The sequence below is a fragment of the Leuresthes tenuis genome, unplaced genomic scaffold (genome assembly GCF_036924035.1).
Source record: "Leuresthes tenuis unplaced genomic scaffold, fLeuTen1.0.hap1 SCAF_5, whole genome shotgun sequence".
NCBI classification, from domain to species: Eukaryota; Metazoa; Chordata; class Actinopteri; order Atheriniformes; family Atherinopsidae; genus Leuresthes; species Leuresthes tenuis.
The window spans coordinates 11,679,172-11,691,315 of NW_027325359.1; the positions used below are offsets into that span (position 1 = coordinate 11,679,172).

The 12,144-nt window shown below is 39.7% G+C and overlaps 1 protein-coding gene across 1 annotated transcript; it reads left to right on the plus strand.

Annotated features, from left to right (window-relative positions):
* The first annotated feature begins 576 nt into the window (after window positions 1-576).
* LOC140307221 (vesicular glutamate transporter 2.1-like) lies at window positions 577-11,374 on the plus strand. Its single transcript, XM_072386005.1, has 12 exons — window positions 577-1,285; window positions 2,738-2,993; window positions 3,447-3,565; window positions 4,484-4,598; window positions 5,476-5,563; window positions 5,805-5,891; window positions 6,018-6,160; window positions 6,252-6,401; window positions 8,029-8,161; window positions 8,251-8,361; window positions 8,456-8,583; window positions 9,568-11,374. The coding sequence occupies exons 1-12, from the start codon at window positions 1,200-1,202 to the stop codon at window positions 9,895-9,897; spliced, it is 1,746 nt and encodes a 581-aa protein (XP_072242106.1). The 5' UTR covers window positions 577-1,199; the 3' UTR covers window positions 9,898-11,374.
* Window positions 11,375-12,144: the final 770 nt, after the last annotated feature.

Sequence of the window (12,144 nt, forward strand, 5' to 3'; positions counted from 1 at the left end):
GCATCTCTGTTCAGTTTTTACTTAAATAGGCCACCAATTGTAGAATGAAGTTTACGACACTTTTGATGCCATGTGTTCTCACCGTGCAGGTGGCTTCACTAAAACATACCCGGATGATGATGAGGCAGGTACGTCTATCACACCTGTGTGCGCCTAGACTTTAATGGGCCGCAGAGATGTAAACGAATACAGAAAACACGTTTGGTCACTCTTTGGGGAATTGTAAGAAATGCTTTGTCGAATAAACGTCCGGTCTCATTTATCTAATTCATCTGATATCAGTTGTGGATGATCTCCCTTACACAACACTGCCTCTGCGTGGTTGACTGCATCCTGTACTTTGCAGTTTGGTCTCGCATAAACAGCATTTATCGGTTAAAATAGGCTATTGAATTTCCCAAATTTTCTATTGTTTCCCCCCACTTTTTAAAACCAATCTGTAATTGCTGCAGGTTCATCAGCATTCGCGAAATAACCAAATGGGGGGCTATATTCGAGCGTAGACCTAACCCTTTGTGCCTGCTACAGGACGTGATTTATTGCCTCCATGGTATGTACTATTCCTTAAATGATATTCCATTAAGTTAGAAATAAGCGAGGTAGGATGCTTGACCAGTTGTGCCCGTTCCCAGATTTTGAGGTTGTAATTTAATTATAGGAGAAGAGCGGTGCAGGGGAGCGGAAGGAGGAGGGGCGCTGCACGACTTGCTGACAGGTAGATGAGCTGTGCGCTGTCCGCGGTGCTGAAAGCTCCTCCGGCTGCTGACACACCGGAGATCCTCACCTTTAGGTTCGAGCTGAGCTCCGCCAACCTCCACCGGCTGAAGCTCATCACCCAGCCCTACTTTGATTTTTCAAAAAACACCCTATAAGATCTCCCTGTGATCTATTACTGTCTTTTTTCTAATCGCTGACTGGATCTTAAAATGGCACTGCACGGATTAACATTGCGCAAGGCAAAAGCGGACTTATTTGACTGCTGTTTTGTGACTGTGAAAGCAGCCCTCTCAGACTGAGCGTGTCCCCCTCCACCCCCCTCTTTTCTCCATTTTCTGGCTCATCTTTTCTGGACATCGAGGCGTTTTCTTTTTTAAAGAAAGAGGCGCGATAATTGGATTGTTATATTAACAATATGCTCTTTAAGGCTGCAGTTCATTTTATTAGAGTATTATAGGATTTTTTAAAAAGATATTTTGGATATGGAGCCGGGCAAAGAGAAAGCTCTCCCTACTACCAAAGAGGGGCTCAAACAAATCGCAGGAAAGGCCCTGGGGGGTCTGTACAGGTAAGAGATGACCGTTTATCTATTTCTTTGGCATACAGACTTACATAAATTCTGGTCCGTTAATACAGGAAATGCCCAAATGTTAAGATGGCATTGAAAACATGTATTGACCGTAATGTGCTTATTCTCGCAATGTGATTAAAATAAAAAGGTTATACTTGTGTTTATAGCACGAATCACACTCGGACTGCTGAAAGCAGAGTCGTGTGTCCCGAATATTTAAGGATCAGATATTTCCCCGGAGGATTGTCCCCTCCACCAGCAGCTGTGGGTATTTTTAATAATTAATGAAACGGGACTAGTCGTGACACAAGGTCGGAGGATATCTATTACCTTATGTATCCATCTGTATTAATTCAAGATCGATGAACTTCATATCAATTGACTTAATTGTACATTCCAATTGACGCTGTAAATTCGTAGCCACAAAGACCACGTACACGTACATGGTCATGAACACCTACACAAAATGCAGCCCAGAGGAAAGCTGGTGACTGGGCCATCAGTTCAGATTTACAGTAGGGAGGTTGGGTGTAGAGGAACGGTTCTTTATATGTTTGAAACTTAAATACGTTTATACTTTCATTGAAAATAGTAACGAAATGGCGGCAGTTTTATAATTGAAATATATAAATTCATTTTTTATATATATAAAAAAAGAAAATGTCAAAAAGAAGCTTTCAGTCTATATAGTTTACGTGACCACTTGTGCAAGCATCTTCTTCGTTCATTTCTTCGGTATAAAATGGGTTTCAGTATCTGAATTTGAAACTGTAACACAGAAATGTGACACACACAAAATATCAAATGGCTGCATTTAAGCTGGAGCAGGCCTGGTGTTTCCCTGGGAGGCCTTCGCATTTTCAGCTTGTATTTTGGAGATTCATCTGAAATTCCTTTGAAGAAATTGAGCGCGAATTGGAAGAAAAACGAGCAAACCCCCAACAGCATATTTATGAGCGCTGACTGAAAAAAAAGAAGGATAAAAATAACTCTAAACGACGGCGATGCTGATGCTGCAATGCGGTATGAAGGTCATTTTTTCCCCTTCGGTTCTTTCGGTCTTTTTTTTTTTTTTTTTACAGCAGGTAACGAAAATAAACTACATTTTTTTACTTTACGGAGGTTGTGGAGGCTTTTAGGGGCCCATGGTTAACAAAAGACACCGTTAAGGCCTGTTGTTGAAACGACACAATAGAAAAGCGAGAACCAATTTTCTATAAGCAGCCTTTAAGATGCGGGTAATAAAGAATGGTTATATAAGGTGTTATAAGTTTTGCTTTGAAATTATAAAAAAAGAGAGTTTCAAAAAGCAAATCCCGGTCCTGATTTCTTTTGGGGAAAAAAAAACGAAACAGAAAAAAAAGCATTTACGTTTGATTCAAAATCCGGGATGACTGTGTATGTAACCTAAAAATGAATATCCTCTTATATAATCGACTTGTGGTGCAGGAGGCTTGAAAAGCGGCAGCAAACAGGTGAAGCGATCGAGCTGACGGAGGATGGGAGACCCAACGCGGACCAGGAGCGGAAGACGCCCCTGTGCGACTGCACATGCTTCGGGCTTCCTCGCAGATACATCATCGCTATGCTGAGCGGGCTCGGCTTCTGCATCTCCTTCGGTATCCGGTGTAACTTGGGTGTGGCCATCGTCAGCATGGTCAATAACAGCACAATCCATCAAAACGGCAAGATCATCATCAAAGAGGTGCCTGTAAACTCCGCCTCCCACTCTACACCCAGAGAACCCACATCCCACTGTCTGATAGGTGATGAGGGCAAGAGCCAGTAGACCAATGGATTTTCAGTGGTTGGATGCCTTATTTTTAAAAAAAGAGACAAACAAACAACATCTTCGTGCTGTTTGGCTGCATTTTAGTTGAGATAATGACAAACACAATCTAAATAACCAGAATGTTTTATGTGTTTGTTATTTTTTTGTTTTAATTTTCTTTCAAATGTGAATATTTTCTTTGTTTCTACAACAACTTGTACTCTGACAAACAATGAATGAAAAACAAATTATATCTAGATGATATATTTCTACAACTATAGTCCCAGCTTATTTCGGCCTTTTATTCTAATTTAGAAAAAAATACCATAACTAAATCCCACTTAGAAAAGATGAAAGTAACTGTCTTTACTTTTATGTGTCTGAAAGAAAGCGAAATTCAACTGGGACCCAGAGACCGTGGGGATGATTCACGGGTCCTTCTTCTGGGGCTATATAGTTACTCAGATTCCGGGAGGGTATATCTCCTCAAGACTGGCTGCAAACAGGTAAGAACAACCAACAAAGACTATGAGTGGAGCATTCAGGCTGCACAGAGCAATTTCCTACTGGTCACACCCTTATTATTTCTATTTATTGAAATGGTGGTGCAATGCTTTTTGCTCGTCAGTCATGTGAATGTCGGGTTTGAAGAAACCAGCTGATGAGCAGGGGATTTGGCTGATGCCCGCCAGGCGTGCCTCCTCATGTTAATGAGCTCCCGTGGGACGACCGTGTCTAATCCTTTATGTTGAGCTGCATGGCAACCGCACCAGCCAAAGCCTTGCGTGAGACGCGGTCGTACATAATGATTGTAGTATGATGTCAGTGACCGTGTAGATTTCCGCATTATATCACTGGCCATTGATTAGTCAGCAAAGGAAAGGAGTACGGGTGCAACAGATAACACTAAGTCTGTATAAAGAAAATTATAAATTTGGAAGAAAAAAAAACAAAGAATTTGAACACATCCCTTTTCGTGAATTGGAAAGAGAAGATGCAAAACTATGGGATGGAACAAACTACAGTTGAAGTCCTCTTGAAATATCACGGATCTGTTGGTAAAGTGTTGTTTAATGAGGGAAGTATAAATAAGATGCAAATCTTTGTAGAGCTCCATCATGCCAAGTCATCTGAGCCCACTGATGCCTTCTGTTGCAGACACGTCCTCTCCTCACAGCCTTGGAAACTGAATAACTGCCTGCGTGCGTGTGCGTGCGTGTGTGTGTGTCATCCAATTAGGAGTGGTTTATCTACATTATGATTTATTAGTTGAAAAGAATTACGCCGTGTAACAACATCATGCTGGATATTTTATTGTCTTTGATGTATTGTTAATCAACATTTTCCCTCTTGACCAGATGATGATTTTGTCCTGATGATAACTTCTGATGATAATTTGACACACCAACTCGCTCTTTATCCAGAGTTTTCGGTGCTGCCATCGTGCTGACATCCACCTTGAACATGTTCATTCCCTCCGCTGCCCGTGCGCATTATGGATGTGTCATCTTTGTGAGGATACTACAAGGCTTGGTGGAGGTACTGATGCACAGTTTGCACATCAGGTTTCGACCTTTAAAAGAGTAAGAACGAAGCTTCATTATCTGGCCGAGAGCTGAACCTGACCACCGGTGAAATTGTCCTGACATTCTGCGTGTCACCATGTTTTACACAAATCCTCTTCCCACATTGAAACCTCTTGCTTTCTGTTTGAATTTGACTGGAAAATGGGTCCCATTATGACGATTCATTGTAATGTACACAGATTAATCTACAAACAACATGAAACCCTGAATAGCAGGGCTTGTGTGCTGAGCTGAAACAGCTCAACGTTCACATAGAAACACAGTGAACAAAAGAGGTAAAACAAAAAACAAAACCCACTTGATGCAGGCGGCTCCTGCAGCTCAAGAAGGGGCGTCATTTCAGGGAGAGAGATGTTATTATCAGACTGAAGGTCAGTCTCTTTTGTTATTTTGCTTAGCTGCATACTGTTATTTCAATAGCTGCTCATGATCATTGAGACAGAGAGCTGCCTGTGCTCTGCACCACAACTTATTACTACAAATTAAGCATTAGCATTTCAGGGTGTCTCCCACTGCAATTCCTAGCAATTTGTGTCTATCAATAGTTGATTGTATGCCACTTAGTGTTTAATGAAGATTTAATAGGAACAATTTTGGGTTTTTTTTCTTCATGATGTGGGGAGTCAGCTTGAATTTGCACTGACTCACACCTCAGCCATTAGTCTAAATTAGATAGGTCAGCTCCAATGTATGTCAGTTTGGTTATTATTAACCACAATTTGTCCTGTAAGTCTTTGACAAATAAGACCAGACTGTGTCAGTCTGAGAAATAAACTATTGTGCAATTAAATTTTCATACTGTAACTGTGATGTCCGTTGTCATTGTGCAGGGAGTGACTTACCCAGCCTGCCATGGGATCTGGAGTAAATGGGCTCCACCACTGGAAAGAAGTCGTCTGGCAACCCTCTCCTTTTGTGGTACAAAATATAAACTCAATGTGTGGTTTTTATTGAAAAATGAGCCTGGCTCAGAAGCGTCACACAGATGTTATCATCACATTACTTCACACAATGAAATACAGGCTTAGAATTACACAATGTTGTTCTTTAAAATGTCTGCGCTGACCACATTTGTGAGAAACACTGAGAAACAACGCTGCTGTAAGGGTAAACAAGCAGGATCACATTCTGCTTAGTCACAATAATGTGTCTTGAACAGGATCCTATGCTGGTGCGGTGGTAGCCATGCCTCTGGCTGGGATCCTGGTGCAGTATACTGGATGGTCCTCAGTCTTCTATGTGTATGGTGAGTGTCACTGTAAAAAAAAACTAAAGTAAGCATCTCCAGTAGAATTGAAAGTTAGGGTCTGAACAAAATATAACTGCATATGTTTTTGATGACAAACATATGTGCTTCCTATGTATTGGTCAGGATCCTTTGGGATAGTTTGGTATATGTTCTGGGTTTTGGTGTCGTATGAGAGCCCAGCAGAGCACCCGACCATCACTGAAGAGGAGCGTCGTTACATCGAGGAGAGCATTGGGGAAAGTGCCCAACTAATGGGCGCAATGGAAGTGAGTGTCCAATTCAATATCGTTTGATTTGTAACACCCGAAAAAAAATGTTGTATGTCCTGTTGATTGTAATTGTCACATGTTTCAACAGAAATTTAAGACCCCATGGAGGAAGTTCTTCTCTTCTATGCCCGTCTATGCAATCATTGTGGCCAATTTCTGCAGAAGCTGGACCTTTTATCTGCTTCTCATCAGTCAGCCTGCATACTTTGAGGAGGTTTTTGGCTTTGAAATCAGCAAGGTAAATCGATATATCGCTCATATTTCTCATCCCATTTTTAGTTCTCTGATATGAATAACTCAAATTTAGTGTAAGAAAAATATTAAAGCAACAGTAACTGATACGATTTTATCAGTAAACCTACAGATAACTATCACAGAATGTGTTGCATTCTTCAGCTTCATGGTTATAGTTTACCTGTTTTGGTTAACTCTTACTGCTCTGATGAGATCATTTTGGCTACAAAAAGACATAAAGCCCTTGAGTCTGCTAAGCACCATGTAGTAGACAGGTTACTGACTGACTGATGAACATGTCTAAGAGAAGCATCTTACTTTCATGAGGTGATGAAGACCAAAAAGAGCAAAAGAGAGAAATTACACAGAATGTTGTTCTCTAAATTATTTTTCTGCTACATGTACCAAAAAGATTAAATCCCAACTTAGTTTCTTTCAGTTGAAATAAAAAAAAATTCCAGTTAGGGTTCAACTTAATTAGTAGCTTGTATGACTTTTGTTTCTTTTAGTGTGAGTAGGCCTACATGTGCAATATACCAGTGTAAGAGACACATGTTTCTCATTTAACAAGTGTACCTGCTTTGTTGGAGGTCTTATTTTCAGAGCAAAATGTTGTTGGATTGTGAGAGTTTTGGGCACTATTAGTAATTTTGGTCTGGAAACCTTGAGCCGTGTGGTCACAGGCACACATTTTGTTCTCTGTGCAACTGTCATGTATGATCAAAAGTAGTGAAATTACAGAATTTTTAACTGTAAAATACAAATATGACACTGCGCAACATGTTCAAAAGTGCTTATAAAGAGGTAGGAAGAACTAAGTTTTAATCTTAATATGTTCCAACAACTTTTCACCTTTTTTACTCTGCTGTCAGACATGGTTGGTTATGGTTAGCCAAACAAACTACATCTAAAGCTATGCATTCAGGTGATGCCTCACATGACCTGAATGCTTCCTTAAACAAAACAACAGGCCATGAAAAACATTACCACCACTCTCTTTCTGGCCATTTATTGTCACAGTTTTGGACAAAAAAACAGTTTTATGTTTGCATGTGTTATTGGGCTCAAAATAAAGTCAAATTACAGATTAAATGAGTAGTTTATCTCTGTTCAATCATCAGTCTTGACCTAAAAAACATGTTTATGTTAGTTAAATGGAGTTTGAATATGAATATATTTAATGGAAATCATTACTATATTCCTAAGAAATTTATTCACATGATGTGTCACAAGATATTTTATTATCTTAATAAAACAGATTTGACTAATGTTGAGGTAAAAAGACAAGAAATAATTCAAGGGCACAGTTTTAACAATGGCTTGCTTGGGAAAGTGCTTTGATTTGGTAATTTTGCCTTCTCTCACGAATAAATTTAATATCCAGGCAACAGAATCCAGCCAATCCTGAACTGTTGTGACCTTTACCCGCCAGTGAGAGTGTAAACCATGACTCAAGCTACGCTGACAGGTGTAATTCAGGATCAGGATGAGATTCTGCTCTTACTGAGCTGAAATATTGCTCACTGGAGTCAGAGGTTGAAACGCAGAAGGGACATTTGTTCTCAGACGGTGATGACAGTTTCTTTGTGGCTGTCATGGATGCTTCAGACAAATGTTTGATGGTTTCTCAGGTTGGTGTAGTGTCAGCTCTTCCTCACTTGGTCATGACCATCATCGTGCCTTTAGGAGGCCAATTAGCGGACTACCTGCGGAGCAACAACATCATGTCCACTACTATGGTCCGTAAAATCATGAACTGTGGAGGTGAGGCTTTAATCATCAGGCTAAGATCTATTCCCAAAGATGGACTTTAAGCATTTCTTAACAGTTAGCTATTCTCCTGTTGTTTTCAGGGTTTGGCATGGAAGCGACTCTCTTATTAGTGGTTGGTTATTCTCACAGTAAGGGAGTGGCCATCTCTTTCCTAATCCTGGCAGTGGGCTTTAGTGGTTTTGCAATATCAGGTGAGTCTTAAAACGAGGGATTTGTGTTTAAATTATATCTTGTATCTATTCGATAGTGCAACAAATTCAGGATCTTTTTCTTTTTTTGCTGCAGGTTTCAACGTGAACCATTTAGACATCGCTCCGCGCTATGCGAGTATCTTGATGGGAATTTCCAATGGTGTGGGTACCTTATCAGGCATGGTCTGCCCACTCATAGTGGGGGCAATGACAAAGAACAAGGTGAGTCTTACCTGATGTTAATGTTAATATTGTGCAAAAAAAATTTAAAGCACCTGAAGACTTAGAATAACAACTTAAGGATTTCTCCTTTTATCATGAATATACATTATTTGTTACAAGGGCAATGGCCAAAGTTAAAGTTAGAGAACTCAGAGGTCATCATCATCATTATATTGGCAGCCCTAATTCACGGGGAAGAGGCTGGGGAGGGTGAATGGATCAGTAAAATATCAGATTCAACCTGTTTAATGTTTCAGTCATTGACATTGTTTGGTTTTTAAAACAAGGCCGTCGTTCTGCCTTAATTTTAACCAGATGCTTAATTTTTAAACAAATCTGTAACTGAACATTTATTTCAGCTCAAACTATAATCATGCCCTTAACCTAACAGAATCCTTTTGTGACTCAGATCATACTTACCGCAATATTAATTGTGGAGAATGATCTAATATTACAAAATTGTGAGTATGAGAGTATGTGACCCCTCACAGATCAGCAGTCAATTAGTAGGTAAAATGAGAGTCGATGAGAAGAAAATCAGTTGTGAGTAGGTGACCTGTGTCACTTTGAAAAAGAAAAAAAAAACAAAACAAAACATGGATTTATACAAGTTTGATCTTCACAAATTAAAATTCAAGTTAAAATTCCTCAAAGTAAATATGCAGGACTGTTCCATGCTTACCAAAACCGTGAAGCTGCCGTTTCTATTGCACAGAGGGGTCACGAGACATTAAAAGCTGGAGTTTACATACTCTTGCCACGCACCAACATATTTTATTCCGTGCTGAATAAATTGCAAAGTTGTTTAATTAGATCCTCTTTATGTACTTCTCCAACCTGTGTGAAAGTCTGGTGACATTTTGAGTCATATTTATGCAGGAATATAGAAAAGTTTTTCAGGCTGACAAACTTTCCAGCACTAGTATATGTGATGACAGCTTTTACAAGGTCACTCAGTCTGTTTGCAACTCCTTATGTCCTTAGACCCGAGAAGAGTGGCAGTATGTCTTCCTTATTGCCTCCCTTGTGCATTACGGAGGTGTGGTGTTTTATGGGATCTTTGCATCTGGGGAGAAACAGCCATGGGCCGACCCTGAAGAGACCAGTGAAGAAAAGTGTGGCTTTATAGATGAGGATGAGCTGGCTGAGGAGACAGGCGACATCACACAGGGATACGGGGCGATGGGGGGTCCGGCTAAAAGCTACGGGGCAACGGCACAGCTCAACGGAGGCTGGGTGCAGGACTGGGATAAGACAGAGGAATACGTTCAGGAGCCAGCAGGAAAGATGTACGCTCAGCGTGGCTACTCTTAAACCATACAGTTGTGGTGAGTCTGCTGAAAAACAGACTCTCCATCACAGATTGCACAAATAAGCATTATATCAGATATTTAAATCCATTCTGTATGTTCAAGTAGTTTCAAATGAAAATGTAAAGAAATAGTTAGAGCAATCCTCATTAGACTCTCACGTTTTTCCATCACATCTATAACGTAATACTTCAGTATACATACAGACAGCGGTTGCAACAAATACTGCAGACCTGTGTTGTCATACTTAGGCACTAGAACCTCATTGATCTACTTGAACAACATGAGCCAGATAACACTGCAGTTGACCATCATGTAGGGTCTTTTTCTGAAATATCACTCTGATTGCACTGAAACTATTCTAAGTATTCTAAAAACAAGATTTTATTCCGTTTCTCAAATGTGTTTTATGTACTGTATATATCTGTATACTGTTTCTGTGAGACTATTGTGGATTTTGGGTCGTTGATCTGTGTTGACATTAATATAAAAGGCCATATTTTTCATGGACAGTACCTCTTCAGGGAGATGTCTGCTTGCAAAAAAGGTCTCCTTCCTCTCGAGTGAGGCCTACAATAACATTATAAGACAAAAATAGCGTGAGTGAAATTGAACCGTAGAGTTTTAGTGTGTGTTTGTTGCATGAATTTGCTCAGATCAATGTTTCAGATGCAGTCGCCTCACAGTCACTGATAGTCCTCATACAGCCAGCTGCTTTGTTCTTAGATAAGTGTCTTCTGCCATTATAGATAATACGATAAGCTGTCATATTCAGGCTCAGGTCGTGATGTGAAACAAATAAAAAAAAAAGTTTTGAAGGCAACTGCGCAGAAGATACTGTTTATTGATGTTTGGTGTGCACTGCAATAAATTCTGTGTACCAGCCGCCACCCATCACATTCTGTTCTGTAACGTAACAATAGCTTGCTGTATCTAACTGTACTTGTTTTGGAGTCATGTGATGATCAACATTAAGGCGTGTGTTTTTAACAGATTCCTAGTGTCTGGAGAATCCAGCTGTAGTACTCATGATGAAGGAGATGTTGCTTTTTGATAGCGAGGAAATGCAGACCAATGCGCAAACAACTTGGCTGTTTGCGATCTCTTGGCGTTCCTCAGTTGTCATCACATCCACCATGAGTACTTTACCGACACATTGATATTGTCCCTTTTACGTGCACCACATGAATTAATAGATGGCTCTTCCACTTGAGTTCATTTGCTGTTTAAACACTTTTCTTCATTTGCTGTATGAAATCTGCAAGGATGTTGAAAATATATGAATATTTAAGAATGTTTATGATGACCAAAAGATGCTACTATGGCTCTGTGCCTGAAGTTTATGTAAACAGATAAATGTGATTTTATGGCTTATAATATTGTGTTTAATGAAGAAGTATGTTGATGTCAAAAGGTGTTATGAAAATACTCATATCATTTTATATAAAAAAAAACCCATAAAAAAGCCCCATTTTGTGTGTTTCTGTGATTAACTGTAGTCCTCACAGACCGAAGACAGACTATGTAACCAGTTAACCAGCTTCTCCAAACATCCACTGCCCTCCCCATGTTTCTCATTAGTAAATCAATGACGGGTGTCTGCAATGCGAGGAGATTACTGGACCTTGTAGTCTGATGGGACCGGTAATGTTAATGAAATTACAATTTGTTTTTTCTGCAAACCAGGACCATTGTCTGTGCAAAGACTTCTGACTTAAATATGCAGCGAGGAAGCAGGTGCTGAGGTGTCATGTTGGTGTATAAAGGTGTGATGAACATCAGCAGCACCTCAAACCTTCTTGTATAAGAAAAACAGCCAGTTAGCAGTGTAGAAAGACAAGAATAATGTAAATTGGAAGTCTACAATCATTCCCTGTTTTTCGTCTCTGTGCATGAGGTCAAAACCTATGTGTTGTATGTAACACATTCAGCTATTGATCTGGCTCCTTCATCAAGTCTAATCAAGTGACAAATCAATACTGTTTAACTCCGGAATACATTAGCATTTTAAAACATACAGTAAAACACACCCGTAGGTATGAAAATCCAAATTAAATGTAGGAATGATTTCAGTTTAATCATGGTCACAACATAGTGTTCATAGTTCATCTATATTTGTGCAAAAGCATCACAAACATCAGCTTTTATCTTAACTAAGAAATTGTTATGAAAAGATAAGCGAAGGCAATGAAAGTGTCAAATTACCTGTAAATGTTACCCGATAAAGGCAAAAAAATGCGAGGAACACGCT

Excerpts from the sequence above, each read along its gene's own strand:
- LOC140307221 (XM_072386005.1), top strand. The coding sequence starts at position 1,200 with ATGGAGCCGGGCAAAGAGAAAGCTCTCCCTACTACCAAAGAGGGGCTC. Across the intron at positions 1,286-2,737 it reads GCCCTGGGGGGTCTGTACAG|GAGGCTTGAAAAGCGGCAGC; the intron begins GTAAGAGATGAC and ends CTTGTGGTGCAG. Across the intron at positions 8,162-8,250 it reads TAAAATCATGAACTGTGGAG|GGTTTGGCATGGAAGCGACT; the intron begins GTGAGGCTTTAA and ends TGTTGTTTTCAG.